The following is a 23,113-nucleotide window of genomic DNA, read 5'->3' on the forward strand; positions in this document are numbered from 1 at the left end:
GTCTCAGCTATTTATTTTCTGATTTACTTACTCATTCCCGGGGACGTTTCTTATGGTGCACAGCAAATTAAGAAGTTTGTATACTCTCTGCTCCTCTGTTGCATAAACATCTCTCTGAGCTCTTCTGTCATTAGCCATAATGATGATGATCATGGCAGCCTATAAACAAAATGCCAGGCTGAGTTATAATTTCACATCAAGCATGGGACCTGTGTTTGTTTCACATTTTGGGAGAGAGCAAACAAAGACGTCCTGCAGACAAAAAGACTTTTCTCTTAGAGGTTCTTTGAGGTTCAATAACCTACTGCTTTGCTCTGGCTGTTTTTATACCTTGGATGAACAACAGCTGGCTGACAATTTAAAAACTCAAGCAGTTATTCACATGAAAATGGATCTAAAACAATGATGCCTGAATTAATCATGAAAAATAAGAATATTATGATTTGGCTTTTAGAAACCTTTTTAACTAACGCTCATTACTCCCACAGTAAAATATGAAAATATGCATTCTGCATCTGTATTTTATCAGTATGCTGTTGTTGGATAGAGTAGTTTAATTCTGAATCTCTGCATTCATGCATACTTCATTACTGTTATAATTTACATCAGTTCCAGAGGCCCTAAAATAGAACCCTGTGGGACTAAAGAGCTATACAATAGTTTTCGCTTTAGGATTATTAACCAACATATGCCCTGGGTTTGAGAAGTTACAGCTGAAAAACAAATAAACTTAAATAAAAAAATACATATCACACATATATCACTGCTGTCCAGTTAAAACCATGTATCTACATTTTTGCCCGTCTTTAGTTTTTGCCATGGTTTGAACCCTGTAGCTGCTTCTGTACACTGTGCAAAAAATTCTGGATGAATGGACCAACATAAATGCTCTAGATTACTTGTAATAAACTATTATTGTACTTTGATTTCTATTCAAAGCTACATAAAATACATGTTTTATGTATGATAGCATTGATTTATTTGTTACAAAATGTCTTTATCTTAGATTTTGTCAACACAATTATTGTTTATTACATATTTTTGGTTCATTTTTTTAACACTCTTCTTCTCTAAGTTCTTTAAGCTTTTTTAATTTAATTTAAAGCTTTCTAAGTAATGGCATAGAAGAGCTATTTTGGTTCCATTAAGAACTATGGGCCTTATTCACCAAATGTAAATTTCTGTTAAAAAATCTGTAATTTTTCAGTGTTTCCCTTTTTTTGGGATTTGTTCAGTTTACAAGGACAATGGGATTCTTCATCATAAGAGCAGAGCTGTGAATAATCCTGCACTTCAAAAACACATAATCGGTTTGATTTTTGGTTTGAACTTACCTCACAAACAAATTTAAAAAATATCTTGGGAAAAAAAATCTAGTAAAAGAGGCCCAATGTTTCTAATAGAGATGTGATGAGTGTGAAAACCTTTAAACTGACTGACATCAAGTGAAGGTTCTTTAAAGCATTATAAAGTCTTTACATTCACACAAAACCTTTACAAACATGGTTCTTTATGGATCCAAAAGTGGTTCTTCTAGGGCATCGTTTAAAGAACCATCTTAACTGGGCTGCCTGATGGCCTGCTCACCCTTACAGCAGTCCACGTCATGTTGGTTGCATTAAGGAGATGGCAGAAATTCATCCGTTTCTGCCGAATGAGCCTAGAACGGAAAAACGCCTGGTTGAGTCTTTCCTTAGTCATGCTCTGCACAACCCCCACAAATTCCACAAAACACCCCTGCCACCCCCCAGGGTGAAGCTTCGAATATTTGCTGATTACTGTCGAAGCTCTGGAGCCCAAACAATTGTATTTAGGACATTTCTGAGGTTCAAAAATTCCAATATGAAAAATCAATCAATGTCTTATTAGGAGTCACACTGATCTACTACATATCATTTATCTCAAATATTTATGAACCGGGTTGGAGAGTGTTTCACAAGTTTGAGCCGTGCTAAAAATGTGAGAACAAACTCAGCAGAACAACGGGAGACCACAGAACAAGATGTGAGAACTTTCTAATAACAAAGATAAATACTATGTGCAATATCCCATCCCCATGTGCAATTAAGAGTCTTTTACTGTAAATAATATTGTTTATTGTTTATTGCTTTTTTTTTTTTTAATTCTTATTTATATTGTGTATATATATTGTGTATATAGTGTAAATTATTTATCCAAATTTTTTGTAACTGAGTGTCCTGCTATCCCTTTCTGCTGCTACACTGTAAATTTCCCCACTGCGGGACTAATAAAGGATTATCTTATCTTATCTTATCTTATCTTAAAACTTTGCTTAAGAATAATTTGGTCTCCGGGGGGAACAGGCATGGAAATAATGGATCATTCGAGCCATAAGTGCAGCGCTCCGAGTCCAGGACCGTTTGTTTTGAGTCCCCTCCAACTGTGATTTCGAACCTCTCCAGCTGAGTCCTGGATCTCACTCTCAGCAGCTCAATCAAACCAGTATCACTTTCCGAGCTTCTGCTTGCGTACGCCGTTTCTGTCTGTTTACTGTGGGAAACTCAAGAAACTAGTCAGTACTTGAGCGAGTCTGGCTACTCTCCAGATGAGGCATTCCTCTGCATAAATCCTTCATTGTGTCAGAGTGAGCTTTGCAATGCAGGGTTCGGGAGTTGTCACCGATCCCAATTCCGCCTGTAGATGTTTGCTCGGGCTTTCTTTTGTCTTTCATCAATCCTTTCATTGCTGCCATTTTACAGGACAGCTCTCAGCCCATGGTATACACAAATAAAGCAGCGCTGCTTTTTATTACAGGCTGGTTCGGGTCCCGACAGGCTTTGCTTGTATTCACACCTACATATACCATTGTAATTTTAGGAGGACAGCTGGCATTTTCCAAGAGCATGTACACTTTGAGTAGTAGTTTAGGAATGATATGGTAGAATGGCTGGAAAGAAATGGACAGATGAATTATTAGCATTGTACTGACCATGGTTTTACAATGGCAGCTTCACAAAGAACCTGGGGCTGAAGTCTCAGAAGTGTCTTCAGAAAGGAATTCCTCTTAGATGTGTTTTTTTTCTGAACTTAAGAAACAAGAAAAAATTTAATCAGCAAAATTTGGTATTCTTATAAAAATATGTTAGGGGTGAATGACTAAGCGACTAGTTGGGGTTACACTACACAATCTTTACCCCCGATTTTGAGTGAAGAGCAGAGTTTTGTTAGTGTGAGGTGTGGAAGTCTTAAATGGCTGAGTGTAAACAAGAGAATCAACTTGCGAGTTATGAACAAAGGCTCACCGACTCTGCTTTTCGGACACCCAGGGGAAGCTCGTTCCACCACTTCGATGCCAGGATAGAAAAAAGCCTGGATGCTTGTCTTCCGTGGATCTTAAAGGATGGCGGGTTGAGCCGAGCTGTACTTGAAGCTGAAAGGGCTCTTGGTACATGGCACATCTTGGTAGATGGCTTTTGACCATCTCCATCATGTACGGAGGGGCTGGCTGGTCCATTCTTGGCTTTGTAGGCCAGAGTCAGGGTTTTGAATCTGGTGCGAGTATTTAATATCAGCAGGAAAGTTTTTGAATATGTTATTCATCTTAATTGTCTTCATTGTTCAATATTATTTGGTAATTCATAAAATGAATAATCATTTTAATAATCATAATATATTATTCGATTATCAAAAATAGTCATTTCTTGCAGCCCTATTCTTAACTTTGTTCTTAATATCTGTAAGAGGTCAGAAGACAAGCCTCAAAAATTATCCAGTTTAAATTACAGAATTAATGTCTTAAAGTGAAGATTGTTCCTAAAGTACTGTTAGTTTCCACAATAGAAAAATAATGGCTTTCAATGATCATGTGTTCCAAGGAGGATCCAATGTCTGGTTGGCTGTTTCCTCCACCATCACTTCTAGATCTTGTTTCCTGAACTTCTGAACACTGTTGGGTTCTGTTTTTCTTACATTTTGTACAGATTTAACTGAATAAAGGAAAACCTAAAGTGGTTGATGGTGTAGCGTAATGGATAATACCCCTACCTGCCAGCAAGCTAACACACCCTGTGGAAGATGGGTTCAGTCTGGGTAACTACACCATGCTACACGACTGAGAGTCCATTTGCAAGACTCCTAACACTACATGGACTCACCTCTGTAATACGAGTAAACTTGTAAGTCACTCTGAATAAGGATAACAGTGAAACGCTGTAAATGAGTGTTTATGATAAGCTAGAAAAAGGCTGGATTATAAATTTATTATATATTTTTAGGACTTTCTTAAGAGACTTTTTTATTGTCAAGGTTTTTTTTTTTGTTTGTTTGGTTTTTTTTTGATAACTGCATCAGTCTAACGCTGATCCTAAGATTTTGTTTTTTATTAGGAATGCCTTTGTGAATCTGGCCCCTGGATTTCAGTGACCTATGGGACCAAACAAACGTGTGGAAGAGCAGGGAAAGCTCCATAACTCATTCTGATGTCCACCTCTATGGCCTTTACTTTTCCTCTGGCACTCTGGCCCTCTAGCCCTCTAGCCGTTTCTCGGATGACACCGTCCCAGGCAGTCCTTCTAAAGCACCCTAATAACGACCTCCCATTCTTCTGCAGAGACAGAAAATGCGATTGTTCCTTGCAGGCCATGTTGTAGAGAGGCTTGGACTGGCCATAGGCCACACCATTTATGGGCAGGCTACAAGAGCACAGCTGGCTTTCCACTTAGACTGCCCCCCCCTTCCCTTCCTTTTTCTTCACAGCCACTCCCCCTCTCTCCTTCCCCTCCCCCCGTACGCCCTTCTAGCACTCTGGTCGGGAGTAAATCACCTGACTCTCGGGGGTTCCAGAAAACATGCTTCACAGCTGTTTCCTTTCATTTACCTCTGAGATTAGAATATATTCACAATGTGAATCTGTGTGATTCATCAGGACTTAATACATCCTTTACTGAAATCAATCACTGACTACACAAGCTTTCCTGAAGCATCCCAACGCAACCTAAAGTCAAGTTTCTGTTCTGCTACTGGAGCTTAATGCAATCTGGCAAAAAGCAAAGGAAAACTGGGGATACCGCTGAACAAGTTTGTCAACAATGATCAGAACCATATGCTTTTCATAGGCATTTCATTTCTAAATCGCTATGATTATGATCAGTGGTTCCTGTAAAGGGGTCCTCAATTTGGTTCCTGAAGGGCTGGTGTCCAGCAAAGTTTGGTCATTATCCTGCTCAAGCACACCCCACACCCAGGTACTTGGGTAATTAATGGATAATTTGTGAGTTCATACCACGCCATCAGCATATGATACATATGGGAGGAGCCTGTAAGAGATGGTGGGAACTCTGGGCTTTCACTTTGGGCTTTCACTTTATGGTAGAAGGTCAAGCAACTTTGGTAAGAGGAGCTAGGACTGCGAGATATGGCCAAAACAAATGGAGGTGACGGGTGGTGTTGGGTTGTGAAGCCTTTGTCCAGAACATGTGAACAAGGTAAAGATGGAGTTCATGTATAGGACGTTAAATTGGAAGCAAGAAAAGCTTCAAGCATGTTCCTTCTCCTAAAATCCAGTTATTTCAAAGCTCTACTCTGAACCAGGTTTGTTTGACCAGAGAACCCATCAAACTGTGCTACAGATTGGCCATCCAGGACTGGAACTGAGGAACCCTGCTGTAGGTGTTAACTAAAGAACGCATCCTAATTAGTGTTTGGTAATGGCCTAATTCTCATAAGATGATAATTAGAGAGAGATGATGTTTAAAAGATGTTTAATGACACTTTCTTAAAGAGGTATTATCAGTGTGAACCACTGGAACCTTCAGACATGTGAAACCAGACCCTACATCTCTGTACTTCTGAGGACAATGCTAACGGTTAATTAAGTTATATTAGCTAACAAGGATAGGATTAAATTCACATGAGGTCCTGGGGTAATTCCCTCTTACAGTGGAGTTCCTTGTTGATTTTATTCCCGGTCAGATCGACCATGTCTGTGTTTATCCTTGACGCTGGCCTACAAAGCCAAGAACGGACCAGCCCCATGGCGATGGTCAAAAGCCGATCTGTACCAATAGGCCTGCCAGCTTTAAGCATTGCTCGGCTTTAAGATGCTCCAAAGACAAGCATCTAGACTTTTTTCAGTCCTGAATGGACTTCTACTTGGTTGGAGCATTACTTCACCGGGGAGACATGTATTATTTTCTTTATTACAGATGTCCCCTTGATAAACTAAGCCAATGGAAAAATGGCTGTGTCAACTCATGATCTACTAATCTAATATTCTACTAGATCCACAGCAGACAAGCATTCATGCTTTTTTCTGTCCTGCACCGAAGTGGTGGAACGAACTTCCCCTGGGTGTCCGAACGGCAGAGTCCAACGCTCGCTGTCTTCAAACCCAGACTGAAGACCCTCCCCCAAACAAGCCCAGATCCTGGGTGGGAATGTGTGTAGTTGGGACAAGTGTGAAAACACCCTGAAAAGGCCACACATGGTGGAGGGATACATGCAGGGTGTTGTAAAGTGTGTTGGAAAAGTAGTCCCCAAGACAAACACATACAAATACAGTGTTTGTCTTTTGGAAACATGGGTTGATTTTATCAGCAGTATTGAAAGCATTTAGCTGATGCTCTTCTCCAGAGCGACTTATTGCGACTTATTCCAGAGCGCTTCTATTGGCTAGAATTCAAAAGATCCCTCTAAGCTTAGATACTACTAAATACAGAAATCAGTCTGGAGATACAATACTCTACACACTCTACACTCTGCCTAAGTACTCTTGGAAGAGGAGGACTGGTTAAGTGGTGGAACGAACTTCTCCTGGGTGTCCAAACAGCAGAGTCGCTTGCTGTCTTCAAACCCAGACTGAAGACCCTCCTCGTCCAAGAGGAGACTGATTTCAGACTGATTTCTGTATTTAGTAGTATCTAAGCTTCTTAGATACTACCAGAGGGATCTTTTGAGGGATCTTTTGAGGGATCTTTTGAGGGATCTTTTGAATTCTAGCCAATTCAAACGCTCTGGAATAAGTCCCAATAAGTCGCTCTGGAGAAGAGCATCTGCTAAATGTCTTCAATACTGCTAATAAAATCAACCCAGATATTTCCAGACAAGCACTGACAAACACTGTATATTTGAATAATAAGCTGTGATTCTCCAATCAGAAGAGAACAATGGCCGTCTCAAAGGAAGAACTAGAGACCACAATTTACAAACTGCAAGACTGCCCACACTTGCTTGTGGTGCACAGAAAACAACCGGTCATAAAATGCACAGTGCTTTTGCAGCTCATTCTCCTCCCCAACACTTCCAACCTAAAAGCACTGCCCTTGACCGCACTGCAGTAGTTAGCTCCAAGTCAGCTCTGCAGGTTTGGACAGGCACACACAGATGTCACAGTAATGGATTCAAATAGTCTCATGTGTTTCTTACAACCACACAGTTCATCAAAGACCTGGAACGGGAGGGAGAGAATTTAGCATAGCTCGCTTTCCTGGTGAAAAAAAAAAAGAAAAAATACAGATTTTTCATCACGGTGTTCATTTGCTTTCTGGGGGAGCTCAGATGTTCCACACGTTTGGCAGTTTACTGGAGGATTGATCCAGGCTGTTTGATCCAGTGCTCCATCTGAGCCGTTTATATTGAATAAATTACAGGTAGACTGTGAAGCATTGCGCATTGTAGAGCAGCAGAATCACCAGCAAAAGGAAATATAAGTCACGTTCTGAGCTAAACTTTGAACTCTGTAGTAAACCATAAATCATGCCTGCATGTTTCTGGACTAACCTGAGACACAATGTCAGAGTTAACAGCAACTGAATGAGCTCCACTGGCTTTGAGGTGAAGCTTAGCTTTAGATTTCAACATGGATTAAAAATTAAAGAGAAATTCTATGGATTTTTTAATCCGTCCATAAACTTCTCAGAATTGTTCACAGTGATAGTAAACAACCAACTAGACTTAGCTTAATGCCTCTAAAAGCTCCCTCACAGACAGTAATTACACCAAATGTTTTCTAATACACTGCCTGATGCCTGAGACACTGTTTGACTACAGTTCTCAGAAAGTTTTGGGGCTTTTCCAGACTAGCGTTTTTTTTTGTTTGTTTTTTGCCCAATCCACGTTTGGTCAAGTGGGAAAGCTGTTTTTGAGCTTGGGGGTGGTCCAGAGAACCAATCTCTGGTCCTCCTGAAATCAGTGGTATGGGGTTCACAGTTGGCGGACTTTGGTACAGTCTGCTGCAGGTGTGATTCAAGCCGCCGGGCAGTTATTTCCAGTCATACGAGACCAGGCTTCTATCTCTATGGAAAGGGAGTGACCAAAATACTGGAAACTGAAGGTCAGATTACCGTTCTGATCAAATCCTCATCAGTAGTTTGTAGAGTTTGGCTCATTAATGCACTAAAAACACGATTTTCCCGCTTGTTCTGGCTACTGTGCTTGCGCAGATGTCCACAGCAATGTGGAAGGGGGGGGGGGGTTCTTTACTCATAACCAGCAAGCTGATTGGCTCATTTTGTTGAAAGGTGGGACTTTATCCATAAACTGACACCATGCTAAGTGTTTTACATTCATTACATTTACATACATTTACATTTATGGCATTTAGCTGACCTTGCTGTCCTTGCCCAAGGACTCTTATTGGTGTAGCGCAGCATAGTCACCCAGACCGGGAATCGAACCCCAGCCTCCCACATGGTGTGGTAGCTCAGCGGCAGGTAGTGGTGTTATCTGTTGCGCCACACCAACCACATGTGTGTTGAGAGAATTGGCAATCATATTTTAACCAGTGGCCGATGTCATCAATTACAATGGCTCAGGCGTAGGGTTCTGTGATTGGTTCATTTTGTCATGTAACTGCTTAAACTTTTCGCCTGCATGGCAAAAAAAACCTTTACTATGAGAGCGGTTCATTGCTTACAATAGTTCCTGCTCAGTGAAAACGGATGAACGTAGGTCCTATTGTTTTGCAGAGAAGTGACGTTTGGAATTGCGCAATCGATCCACGGTCATATGGAATTCTTTTGTGTGAAAGCAAACCACTGATAATGAGCTCCTCCCCCAAACAATCCTGGGTGGGAATGTGTGTAGTTGGGACAAGTGTGAAAACGCCCTTAAAAAAGCCACACATGGTGGAGGGATACATGCATGGTGTTGTAAAGTGTGTTGGAAAAGTAGCCCTCCAAGACGTTCTTAGATTTACCATCAACAACATTACATATAAAACCCAGAAGGCGTGTGAAAGTGTGTCACATGTGGGTTTGGAGAGTACATAGAATGCCTATATTTGTGTGTCATGGCAAGCCCTGGTTCCATTCACTACCAGTGGAAAGAAATCATGAAAATTCGCTCGATTCACTGCAATTATTACTGGTGTTTTGGTTGACATGGGAGGAGTTTTGGTTGGGGAATGCATCTTGGAGACACGGATGCTTTACACTGCTATAGCATGTGGTTCAAAGGTGTGTAAGACCACATCCTGAAGTGGTTTGAGTGATTGGATTTGTATCTGGCTTAAATGAGTCTTGGGTGTTTGGACCAGCCACTCCGTACTTGATAGCGATGGTCAAAAGCCAAGAGATCAATCTGTTCCAGCTTCAAGTACGGCTCGGCTCGACCCGCCATCCTTTAAGATCCAGGAAGACGAGCGTCCAGACTGTCCTGCACCGAAGTGGTGGAACGAACTTCCCCTGGATGTTCAAACAGCAGAGTTGTGGTTGGTGTGGCGCAACAGATAACACCACTACCTGCCACTAAGCTACCACAGCTCCCATGTGGGAGACTGGGGTTCCTTGGGCAAGACTTTGAACACTACATTGACGTAACCCTGGAAGTCGCTCTGGATAAGAGCGTCAGCCGTAAATGTAAATGTAAATGTAGAGTCCAACGCTCGCTGTCTTCAAACCCAGACTGAAGACCCTCCTCTTCTGAGAGTGCTCCAGTCTCAGACTGACTTCTGTATTTAGTAGAGTCTAAGATTAGAGGGATCTTCTGGATTCTAGCCAATATAAACGAGATAAGGGTATTTTCTAAAAGTGAACAGTAAAGCACTTTTGGAAATCACTCTGGAGAAGAGCGTTCGCTAAACGCCATCAATGTTAATGTTCACTTGCATTTTATGTGGCTCGGCCTTATCCAGACCCAATCCCGATACTCAGTACGCAATAAGATACCAGGTGTGAACAGGGTCTCAATTTCTCCACAATGAACCATTTCACACCAGACTCCACTCTGAATGACTTTGTTTAGATGTCAATGATTTAATTAAATTAAACTTAACCAGAGTTAATCTTCTCCAAAACTAAGAGTAAAGAATATTAATTTCATCAGGTTTGATTAAAGTCCAGAAAAGTGGACGTTTTTCCAGCTTGTCTGTGTATTTCTTTCACAGTCAACTGGAACAATACCTCCTACATTCCACAAAATCACACACACATGGTCAACCAAACTCAGCTACACGCTTGATCTCCATCTGGACCATACACATCAACATGGACATCTGTTCCACATGTGAGATATGGTCAATAAAATCAAGAACAAGACCTACACTTTTTTTGTCCTCGGGGGAAATGATGTCCCAAACTTTAACCATCAGTGACTGTGTTTCTATTGGTTGAACGATGTGTGAGAAATGTGGCAAAAACAGACGATGGAAACAATTCCTTTAGAACAGTTGGGGCAAACAAACAAGCTGGAGTAAAGTCAGACTCTCTAATCTGTGATGTACGTTCTCAAAAATAAAGGTGCTTTAAATGGTGTTAGGCTACGCCATAGAAGAACCGCAATTGGTTCCTTTAAGAACAATGCTCGTAATAGACATTTTCATCAAGTGAAGGTTCTTCACACTCCACACGTCTCCATTACCAACATGCTTCTATATGGAACCAGCAGGGCTTCTTGTATGGCATCCCTTAAGGAACCATTCAAAGACCCTTTATTTTTAGAGCGTCCGATTATTTTTTTCTTATTTATCAGATAAAGTTTTCTATGAGCTCTGGAAATGAGACTAAGCTTGTTGTAGTCCCTCCTGCTCTAGCATATTTTGCTCATGATTACTGATTACCAACCCTGATGTCTCTGATATCACCTTGAGGTTGATTAGGAACACTCAGTGCTCATGGCTACGCAATGTTCTCCACTGTTTTTAGACCCTGTAAGTGTCTATATGCTTCTATATGGAACCAGCAAGGCTTTCTGAATGGCATTCCTCAAGGAACCATTCAAAGCCCCTTAATTTTTTTTAGAGCGTCAGATTATTTTTTCTTCTTTATCCACTTTTATCACCAAATTTTTCAGCTTAACTCTAAGACAAATGGGACATAAACTCTATTCTCAGTCCCTTGTAAAAAGAGCCTGTCGACAACAACTGAGGTTCTTCACACTCCACACGTCTCCATTACCAACATGCTTTTATATGGAACCAGCAGGGCTTCTTGTATGGCATCCCTCAAGGAACCATTCAAAGACCCTTTATTTTTAGAGCGTCCGATTATTATTTTTTTTTTATCAGATAAAGTTTTCTGAGTTCATAGAGCTCTGGAAATGAGACTAAGCTTGTTGTAGTCCCTACTGCTCTAGCATCATTTGCTCATGATTACCGATTACCCCTGCCCGATGTCCCTGATGTCACCTTGAGGTTGATTAGGAACACTCTCCATGAAACATGCTTAATGCTCATGGCTACGCAATGTTCTTCATTGTTCTTAGACTCTGTAAGTGTCCACACATCTCCATTATACAAACATGCTTCTATGTGGAACCAGCAGGGCTTCTTGTATGGTATGCCTCAATGAACCATTCAAAGTCCCTTTATCTTTAGAGCGTCCGATTATTTTTTTCTTTTTTATCAGATAAAGTTTTCTGAGTGAGTTCCTAGAGCTCTGGAAATTAGACTAAGCTTGTTGTAGTCCCTCCTGCTCTAGCATCATTTGCTCATGAATACCCATTACCCCTGCCTGATGTCTCTGATATCACCTTGAGGTTGATTAGGAACACTCTCCATGAAACATTTACAGTGCTCATGGCTACGCAATGTTCTCCACTGTTTTTAGACCCTGTAAGTGTCTATATGCTTCTATATGGAACCAGCAAGGCTTTCTGAATGGCATCCCTCAAGGAACCATTCAAAGCCCCTTCATTTTTTTAGAGCGTCCGATAATTTTTTTTTCTTTATCCACTTTTATCACCAACTTTTTTAGCTTAACTCTAAGACAAATGGAACATAAACTCTATTCTCAGTCCCTTGTAAAAAGAGCCTGTCGACAACAACTGAGGTGGGTGCCATTAGGACTGTCATAAAACCAGTTTATAGTCCTGCTTAGCAACCGTCCCAGTACGGGACGTCTCAAAAACAGCAGACACTCTTCACAATGCTCCAGTTAGTCTAATCTATTAGAATAAACAACATTCACAAGTGTTCAGCTCTTTAAACTGATAAAAAAGATAAATCACCAGAGCTCATGGTTTCTCGAGGAAGAGCTGCTTTGTGAACATGGGTGTAGTTCCGTGCAACTGCACATGTCTGAGTGCATTCTTATAAGAGAGCACTGACAAAAAGGGGAGGAAAATTAGGGTAGCCAGCATTCTTCTTTTTTAGAGCTGTTAGCTGAGGGAGTGGGAGCAAGAGAGAGAGACAAAGAGGGAGCAAGAGAGAGAGACAGAGAGAGAGAGAGAGAGAGAGAGGGAGGGAGAGAGAGGGAGGCAGGCAGTGGAGTAGGGTTGGGTCTGATTGCTGCTCAAAGCAGGAAAGCTTCAGTCTGTCTTCATGGTGCAGCGATAACTGTGGACTCTTTTACCCTCTTTTACCCTCTCTCCCCTACACTGCTCGGAAGAAGGCTCATGTCTTCAATATAGACATGATGACCTTTCTGCATTCCAGGATTTTCCTATTTCTGGCTGTATCCCTGACACAAGTACTGTTCGCAAAATGCCAAGACGGAAACAGTGGTAAGTCGAGCCAGTGCGAGCTGTTAATTGTGCTGATGGTGAAGCTGATAAAATGCTGCTGTTTTCTTTCTGGTCCTTGTTTGAGGAAACTTGTGAGACGTAATGTGAGATGTTGAGACATTGCAACTCTGACCTTCTCTTATGGAGCTTTTCAACTTTGGGTAGAACTTGTGAGGGACTTGATGTTTTATGTGACAATTGTTTAACAAATCATTTTAGACATTTCCACTGGCTAAAAAATTTATTGAGACAAATGATTGGTTCTTCTCATAAAGTTGGTTCAATTTGAAATGTGAGGTTTTGCCATCTTTTCTGGAGTCCTACTTGCAAGTCTGAGGCTAGAAATGTTAGAAAATTGGGCAGATTTCTTCTTTTTAACTCCTTAAAGCATCCCTGCATATAGGCCCAGACTTTAGGTATTCACCCTCAAAATCACATTACCACCATTATTAACATCAGTATCATAGGCCCTACAATAGACCCCTGTGGGACTCCACAAAAGATGCTAAATATTGCCAAATACTTTATAATAGTTTCAGCATTCTGATCAAGAACAGGGGCTCAAGGGGTTAATGTTGGTTCCTTATTAATAATCGACTGTAAACGAGCTTACATCTCTGTAGGACACAACCAGGGGTCTACCAGGGATTCTGGTCTTTAGCTAAAGTTTCCTGAGTGAGTTCCTAGAGCTTCCTCCTGCTGTAGCATCATTTGCCCACGATTGCCAGTGTCACCTTGAGGCTGATGAGGAACGCTCTCCGTGCTCATGGCTATGCAATGTTCTCCATTGTTCTTAGACCCTGTAAGCGTTAGCTACACACATCCCTGTCCTCCCAGCACTTTCCCCTCACATCTGTGGAGTCACTTTCAACACTGCGCTCACGTGTCTGTGAGAGATCGCAGCTTGCATCCTAATTCAGGGCAGATGTTAGAAGGGGAGGCGCTGTATAAGAACATGCAAGTTGGGGGGAAAAAAATGTCTGGGCCCCGAACACCTGAACACCATTACCTCAGTCACACTGTGTGTTTTGCTGGATTTGAAACGTATGACATCATCTTTTCCCTAGCTGATGTCATTTGGTTTAACATTGCTGTTTAAACAGAGTTTGGGATTTTGATGAATTCCCATCGAAATTTTACTGACGTTTCTGCTGTAGTGCTGTGCAGTGTTAGCTAACGGCTAATTGTAGTCACTGGTCCATTTGTAGGTTTTGTTCACTGGAGCCGAAGAGAACTGCAAGGGAACTGCAGAAAGTGTGCCACCTTGTGGCTAATGGCTATAATGGGGGTCAGTTAGCATGGGTGAACTTAAATAGAGAGCTAATTAAAAAAAGGAAATGTACCAGATACAGTATGCACTTTTTTGGGTCATGCATCTGTTCTTGAAGACATCTTTCCTTCCATGCTGTAAAAATGAGTAGTTCCTTGAAGAACCTCAAACATTCCTCAATGATTTTAGAGGTGCCTGCTAGAACTTTTGGGATCTCTCGGTATGCAATAAAGTTCTCAAGGAAACATTGGAATTAGGTGTCCAGAGGATCTTTAGACTACTAATTTGGAGCCAACTCCACTGTTACAAGGACCAGATACATTCACTTTTGAAGAACCTATTCTTTACAATAAATCCATTGTAAATGTTTCTTTTGTGAGACAAATTCAAGAAGTTCCTCATAGTTGGATCCAAATATAGTAGCTTATATAGTAGAACTAGACTAAGCTTCATACTGAGGAATCCCAAAATGTCTGACAGGCACCTCTACACTGTTAAAATTATACAATCCTTGAGGAACATTTAGAGTTTTTACAATTTGAAACTGTGGAAGAACCTCTTAAGGTGCTGTAACCTTAGGAGGAACCTTCAAGAAAAGGTTTTTAGAAGAAAAGGTTTAATTAAATGTTCCTCAAAGCACCTTAAAAGTGCTTTGACCAGTGTAAAAGCATTGAGAAACATTTCTTGGAGGAGCCCCTAGGTTCTTGGAGTAGCCATGAGGTTCTTCAAAGAACTACTCACTTTTACTGTGTCTAAAAACTATGTGGTACATCATTAATCAAGTGTCTCTGAAGGCCCTACTGTTCACGGGCACATCCATCCAATTTATCAGATATGTTAGCAGGCTGTTTTACCATTCCAGACAGGAACTGATAAAGCAGAGCAGTGTCTTAAGTGCCACAGTTCCACTAGTAGAGAGGGTGATATATGATATCGTGGTCTGTGCTGCCTTGTAGGGCCATTGTTGCTCAACAGTTTCCACTGTTTGGCTCAGTAGCTGCTGCAAATTGAGAGGTTCGTCTGTGCACTGAGCAGGACAAATGACTTAACAAAAAGTTGTTGTTTGTTTGAGCTCATTCTAATCTAGAACCTTTTACTGTCTAGAACCGTCAGGATTCTCAACAGATAATAAAGTGATGCCAGTTGAAATTGTGGTGCTTCAAATAGTTCTATGAGTGATGCCATCGAGGAACCACTTTTGGTTCCATAGAGAACCATGTTTGTAAGGAGATACATGACTGTAAAGGTCCAATGAACCAGCACTTGATGTAAAGGGTCTTTACCAGTTCAAAGGTTCTTCACACTCGCTCTTCTCTATCACAAACATGTTTCTTCTATGGAATCCCTCAAAGAACCATTTGCAGCCCCTTTATTTTTGACTTTGACTTTTCTCACCCAAGTTAGTAACGGAGCCTTTATACGAGAACTGAGTTTGATTCCACGTTGGCGAAAGCATAGAACTGCCAGCAGCTGCTGTTGAGAAGTTGGACCACAACAGTAACATTTATGTGTTCTGGGAAAAAAAGCCAGCCCAGTAAAAAATGGCTTTGTGGGCATTTGTGTTCTCCATAAATGCTGAGAGAGCTTTTTTGTGGAATAGGCGTAGGATTTGCAGTCTGCTGCACTGAAGCCTGTTCAGGCATATGCTGGATGCCTTATTTTGATTCAGCTATTAGATTGATGTCACATGTGATAGAACCAGAATCCCTAATCAGAAACAGTGTCTCATGCAGAAGTTTTTTTTTTTTGCTATTTGGCACTCGCACTGTATTCATTATCCATGCTTTTAACTTCCAGTTCCAGGCTTCATCACGATGCCTGGAAAAGACAGACTCACTCTGGGCAATCTGCTGTGCAATTTGACTGCTTATGAGAAAGAGTTGGGCCATGTAACATTCTTCTGGCAGCAGCAGTACTACTGTAGCCATAGTCCAGCTTGATCATGCAGTGATTTGGGGGATGGCCATGAGAAAAGAAAGAATTCTAATCCATCTAGCAAACTCTGGGATGTGCTCTAAGAGTAAGAAACCCATGAGGACCAGCGCAAACACTCCCCCACCCTTTAAACAACGGCTTTTACAACTACTTTAATGGCTCTTCATCTTCTGCAGTGGTTTGCTTGATCTGTGTGGGGAAACATGTAATTTTGTACCTTTTGGCCTCTTAACAAAGCAAAACCACAGAGCACACAGTATGTATTAAAATCAGGCACTTTAGTGTAAAGCTGTAGAGAAAGTCTGTCCATGTTTCTCGGCTCTTTTAATTGAGTTAGATTGGGATACAGTACCGTACTTTCACTATAGTACAGTTTCAGCTCTTTAATTGAGTTAGATTGAGATACAGTACCATACTTTCACTATAGTACAGTTTCAGCTCTTTAATTGAGTTAGATTGGGATACAGTACCATACTTTCACTATAGTACAGTTTCAGCTCTTTAATTGAGTTAGATTGGGATACAGTACCATACTTTCACTATAGTACAGTTTCAGCTCTTTAATTGAGTTAGATTGGGATACAGTACCATACTTTCACTATAGTACAGTTTCAGCTCTTTAATTGAGTTAGATTGGGATACAGTACCATACTTTCACTATAGTACAGTTTCAGCTCTTTTAATTGAGTTAGATTGGGATACAGTGCCATACTTTCACTATAGTACAGTTTCAGCTTTTTAATTGAGTTAGATTGGGATACAATACCATACTTTCACTATAGTACAGTTTCAGCTCTTTTAATTGAGTTATATTAGGATACAGTACATACTTTCACTATAGTACAGTTTCAGCTCTTTTAATGGAGTTAGATTGGGATACAGTACCATACTTTCACTATAGTACAGTTTCAGCTCTTTAATTGAGTTAGATTGGGATACAGTACCATACTTTCACTATAGTACAGTTTCAGCTCTTTAATTGAGTTAGATTGGGATACAGTACCATACTTTCACTATAGTACAGTTTCAGCTCTTTTAATTGAGTTAGATTGGGATACAGTACCATACTTTCACTATAGTACAGTTTCAGCTTTTTAATTGAGTTAGATTGGGATACAGTACCATACTTTCACTATAGTACAGTTTCAGCTTTTTAATTGAGTTAGATTGGGATACAATACCATACTTTCACTATAGTACAGTTTCAGCTCTTTTAATTGAGTTATATTAGGATACAGTACATACTTTCACTATAGTACAGTTTCAGCTCTTTTAATGGAGTTAGATTGGGATACGGTACCATACTTTCACTATAGTACAGTTTCAGCTCTTTTAATGGAGTTAGATTGGGATACGGTACCATACTTTCACTATAGTACAGTTTCAGCTCTTTTAATTGAGTTAGATTGGGATAGATTGGGATATCTCCATTTTCTTGACATACTTCAGTTTTTCATATAATTTAAATCTGTTCTTTACAAATATTCTTTACAGTGTTTCCAGCTTTCATGATATATTAGACAGACATATCAGACAGCCCTTGAGTTTTCCCTCTAACTTGGTGAAAGCCGTTGTTGTAATATCAGTTCCTTTGCAACAAATAGGCAGAGTGTCCAAATATGTGAACTCAAGCAGGTTTGCAGCAGTGTGTTGATGGAAAACATGTGCTGCATTTTTGAGCAGTGACTTGATGACATGCCTTTCAGCCTCAAACCAAAAAAAAAAAAGCCTCCTAGTCTGGAAAACATGACAGCCTTTACTTCTACCTGAACTGGAAAACGTTTCATGTGCAATCCACAGCGTCTACTCAAGCCTGCAGAGATACCCCGCGACGTCTCAACGGCACGGGCAATTTGGATGATAGATTTTTAATGTTGGTCTTGCTCATGAGACTTCTCCATGGGAACTACTTATAAAGTAAATGACGGCAGTCAGCAAACGCAGGGCCGGGGGATGACTTCCAGATGTGAAACTGGTTGCTTTGGCAGTATTCGGAAAATATTAAAACAAACCTTGGCTGGAACGCTGTTATAGAGGAAGTTCTATCGCTGACGTTAGAAACACCATGTCAGTGAACAGCGACTGTTGAGAGAACATGCAAAACATGGGCACGTAGCGTAAGCAGCCAAAAGGGACGAGCTGAACACGTTACTCTCCTTTATAAGGAACAAGTTCTCCAAATAAGCCAGAAACTAAATTCCAAAAAAGCTAGAAGCTAATCCATCTTCTTTCTCTTCCCATCTCGGTGTGGGAGGGACAGCCATGGGAATAAGCCCAGAACCTGGTGGAATTATAACACTCTGAAACAGATGGTAAGCATGCCTGTACAAAACACGCAAAGGTGGGCAGAAGACAAACTGACGCTAAGCCCTCTTGAACCGTTTTCCAAGATTTGTGTGTTTATACAGCTGCTTCCATTTGTCTGAAGATCATGCGGGCTTGCCTTGTGGAGTACATTAGCCGTATCTAGCTGCCTGATAATGCTGCGCATTACCCCGGTGCGCCCCACGATGGTTAAGTAAGAGGCTGTGTTTGATTGCCGTCAATTAACTGGTTTGTTCTGGTGTCAGTTCTGGAAACTGCCTGAGCTTGAAGACCTCATACAATGCTTTTGAGGCGTGTTGCAGGCGAGTTATTAGCAGAAGTGTAGCCAGAGGCGGACTGCTTAGGTTCAGAAGGTAGAGATGTTCCGAGACTTTTCCGAACTGCCTTGCTTCTCTATAAAGAGAAGTTCTTTTAAAAGAAAAAGGTTTCTTGAAGGTTCTTCAAAGCTCCTTAAGAGGTTCCTCCACAGTTTTAAACTTTTGAAGTTCCTCAAGGATCTTCTACTTGTAACAGTGTAATTAGCTCAAAGCAGAACCTCCTCAGCAGACTAACTGAGACTCCCTGTAATGCCTTGATATTCACTTCTTTCACAAATTCAAACCTTAAAACCAGCTCTTATCATGAGCCACCACTTTCCTGTTTGCCCTAAAAATAAAAATAAAAAACAGATTTGAAATGTATCCAGCCTTTAATAAAAACTGAATGTCTAGAAAATAATTATGCCAGATTCGAGCTCCTTGCGTGCACAGAGGAAAGGCATGAGTCAGCACAACTGGCTTGCTCCCAGTGCCCTCTGGAGGTTCATGTGCTCCATCTTTCTCTCTTATGAAGCATGTTTAAGGAATGATGACAGTTTCCGTAGGCTGACGTGACAAAGAACGTGCAAATCATTCAAATCCTCATCATATTCTATTTTTTTGGGGGGTGGGGGTCCAGTCCCATTGTCCCTCTAAACCATACAACTTAATGATACACAGATTTATTTTCCTAATTCACTTATTTCTTTTTTTTATTGTAATGCTTTTCTTTTGGGCAACCTCTACAGTTCTATACCCAATTAAAAGTCCACACTAGTCCTAAATATAAACCTAAGTATTATTCACCTTACTTCAGTTTTATTGGTCTCTGACATCATCACAAAGTAGTTTTAAATCTGGGTCAGATGACCCAAATGAGCATTGCTGAGGAAAACAGTGTCTGGAAAAGCTCTCCAAGAGCAAGAGGAAGAACTGGTCAAAAGGAGAAGCCCCCCAAAGAGCTTGAGGAAGAATTAAGTCAGAGGGGAAGCCAAGACTGAAAAGAAGAAACTCCTGAGTAGGAGCAGAAGAACCTGAGTAGGAATCAAGAATCAAGAATAAAAAAGAAAAGAAAAGTGTCCCTAAGAACACAACAAAGAATCCACACTAATAGGAACAAGACTCAAAAGGAGAACCTGCCTGACAGCGTAGGGAAGAATCAGGACTGAGAGGAACCAAAGCTCGAAAAAAGAACCCCCTAAGACCATAGGGAAGAATCAAGACTGAGAGGAACCAAGGCTCAAATGGAGAACCTCTTAAGAGCATGGAGATGAATCAAGACTGAGAAGAAGAACCTTCTGAAGAGCATGAGGAAGAATCTTTGAGATGAACCAAGATTTAGAAGGAGAAACTCTCTAAAAGAAAGAAAGACCACTGTGAGGAATCAAGACTCAAATGGAGAACCCCCTAAGAGCATGGGGATGAATCAAGACTCAGAGGAACCAAGACTCTAAAGAAGAACCCACTAAAAGCATAGGGATGCATCAAGACTCAGAGGAACCAAGACTCAAATGGAGAACCCCTAAGAGCATGGGGATGAATCAAGACTCAGAGGAACCAAGACTCAAATGGAGAACCCCTCAAGATCATGGGGATGAATCAAGACTGAGAAGAAGAACCTTCTGAAGAGCATGAGGAAGAATCTACGAACCAATGAAGAACCACTGGGAGGAACCAAGACTCAAAAGTAGAAACTCCTGAAGATCATGAATTAAGACTAAGAGGAACCAAGACTTAAAAAAAAGAGAAGTTCTCTAAAATCATGAGGAAGAACCACTGAGAGAACCCACAACCCTCAGAACGGACTGAAGACTGCAATTAGCTAGAAAGGCAGCCGTCATTTCTTAAAACTGATCAAAAACGTCTGTAAACTTCTGACTTCCAATCAGTTCATACAAAATCTGCACTCTTACACTAAGCTGAAACACACTTCTTATCGTTCATATTATCCACATTTGTTTGATTTCTCTTTAATGCAACCAGGAAATACTTACTTGAGGTCAAACTGCACTGTCATCAAAAAATAACACAAGCAGGGCTGGATTTAATGGATAACATTTTATCCGTGGAATATATTGGGGAGGGTTTTGTTTTAAAAAGTGGTTTGAGTTCCTGTGGACTTCATGGCTTAGATGGCTGTGGTTTACTGTTCCATATAAGGATTTTCCTTTTTTTTCTTTTTTCTTTTCAGCATCTGCTACAGCATGGCCTTTGTTCATATGAGGAATGGAACCCTATTAGGAACAGTGTGATAAAAGACTCAGACTTTCATACCATGGCTAGATGAAGTGATACTGTGTTTGGATACAGATCACAAGAGTAACGTGGGTCGCAGACTGTGCTTTTCAACCCAGTTAATTCACATGGCTTTTAACTTTGCCAGTGTCTAATAGGACACAGTTCTCCCAGTGTCCTTTCCAATTACATCTGTAAAATGTTATAAAATCATATATATATATATATATATATATATATATATATATATATATATATATAAAGGTTAGGGAAGCAGTGAAATTCGTGTTATTGTAGATTAGCCATTTCTGAGGTTTTCACATATAAACAGGTAGAGCTGGTTGTTTTAGGGCCCCCTGGGCCCCCATGTTGTCTTGATTTTCGCAGTGAAAATTAAGAAAATTAACCATCATTTTGCATATAATGCATGTGTTGAGTATTTAAGTTGTTCTTTGATGTACAAATAGTAAGACAGTGATTTTCATTGGGGTGAAAAATGCTAAGATGCAGTGTTAGACCTATTTACCACCCTGTTATTTTCCCATGCACAGCTTTTAAGACTGCAACAAGAACTTTTTGCAATCATTTTTTGGTCACCAAGTCTTACCAGATAGTATTGCTGTCCTCTCTGTGTCCTCTCTGTGTCCAGTTGACCAGGTGTGCAGCTAAAGCTAGCTAAAGAGATTGTAGTAGGATCTGGTAGGGTTAGCTTTTAGCCTACCACCTGGATAGCACCCTGCTTGCTCTACACCGTGATGCATGACTTGCGACTACGACCTGTGTTTTATCTGCTTGGCTAGCATTAGCTTTTAGCCATTTTAACCTCTCTTTTACATTCTCCTGAAGTAGGAGCAGCGTTTAGCCTCGAAAGGCTTTCACTAGTGGGCTGGGTGCCCAAACGAATGTTGTAAAATGACAAACCAGGTCATTTTGGGTGTGTTATTTTTAATGGGTCTTATCTGGACAGGGCTTTACAGGACAGTATACAAAAGCTTCAGGTGTCAAATCCCACACATCCGCTAAAAAATAGGGCCCCGACACGAGCTCAAGCACTTTTCCTTGGTGGAATCATTTGAAGACTATAAGACTGGGCTTTTTAGAACGAAGCGGCTGTGCTCCAGATCGTACACTGGTGTCCATCCTTCCCATGCCAGACAAGTTTATGTGGAAATGTCTGCACACTGGAGTGAGTCATAGGCCAAGTCACGTTTGATGCTATTACCTTATTGAGGACAGCCTGTAAACCATGTGTTTCAACTTGGACAGATTGAATAGAAAGAAGGATTTGTCTTGTATAGGATTTAGATCGTACTGTTCTGAAGTTAAGCCATCCTGCCATATTACCACCTTGTCATATGTTTCTCAGTGAAAAGCTGGTGATAACTCAGGAATGTGTTTCCAATCAATGCACTCCTTAAAAAGAAATCAAGGAATGCCTTAGATAAGCGGAGCCTGGTGCCCATGTGCGGTGCCGGGGCTTTGATGAAGCATTTGGAATCGGAAGAGGCTTTGTGAACCAGTCAGGACTGTGTAGGTTGCTCTTTTATGCTGGCTGGGTTTAATAACTTGCTTTAGATTGCTTTAACTTATGACAGATCTGCCGGCACTCACCTCACAAAGGCAGCGGCCTCTCGTCTGGTTATCTTAAACGAACTGCATTTGCCCTAATCGCGCTAATGGAAACAGAGCCGAACATTGTTTTTATCCAGTTTTCCTGGTGCACACTGGGACATGAGTTTGCTGATGTTCTTTGTAAACTGCAAACCATAACTGCTTACATTAGCTCTTGCTTCCATTTGGCCTGTAACTAGCATACAGTGGAAATATCAGTGGTGCTCTTCAGCCTGGTTTATTCTTGTTTATAATACTGCTATTTATGTGCAGCCAAGCTAACCAGTGTTGGAAGAAAGCAATCCCACCTCTTTAGACACTTCAGGAATGTGACAGAAGAGAAAATGTGGTCTAAAAGGAGAAGGTTCATCACTGGGTAGGGTCAGGCTGTTCCTGAATTATCTGACCTGCAGGAAACCTCTTTTAGGCCGGTATTTCCTCTGGACAGGGTGATGTTTAATGTCTGGGTCTGAACTGGAATAAATTCCCTAAATGTTGTTTCATCTTCTAAGTATACTGAAGTAATATACACAAATGACTGATG

The 23,113-nt window shown here is 40.8% G+C and overlaps 1 protein-coding gene across 1 annotated transcript in view; it reads left to right on the plus strand.

The window, feature by feature from the left end:
* The first annotated feature begins 12,671 nt into the window (after nt 1-12,671).
* col5a2a (collagen, type V, alpha 2a) overlaps nt 12,672-23,113 on the plus strand; it is a 57,739-nt gene continuing 47,297 nt past the window's right edge. The window contains exon 1 of the mRNA XM_072685442.1: nt 12,672-12,897. Within this exon, the coding sequence (XP_072541543.1) occupies nt 12,807-12,897 (91 nt within the window). The 5' untranslated portion in view covers nt 12,672-12,806. The remainder of the gene's footprint in view (nt 12,898-23,113) is intronic.

The sequence above is a fragment of the Salminus brasiliensis genome, chromosome 8 (genome assembly GCF_030463535.1).
Source record: "Salminus brasiliensis chromosome 8, fSalBra1.hap2, whole genome shotgun sequence".
Classification (NCBI taxonomy): domain Eukaryota; kingdom Metazoa; phylum Chordata; class Actinopteri; order Characiformes; family Bryconidae; genus Salminus; species Salminus brasiliensis.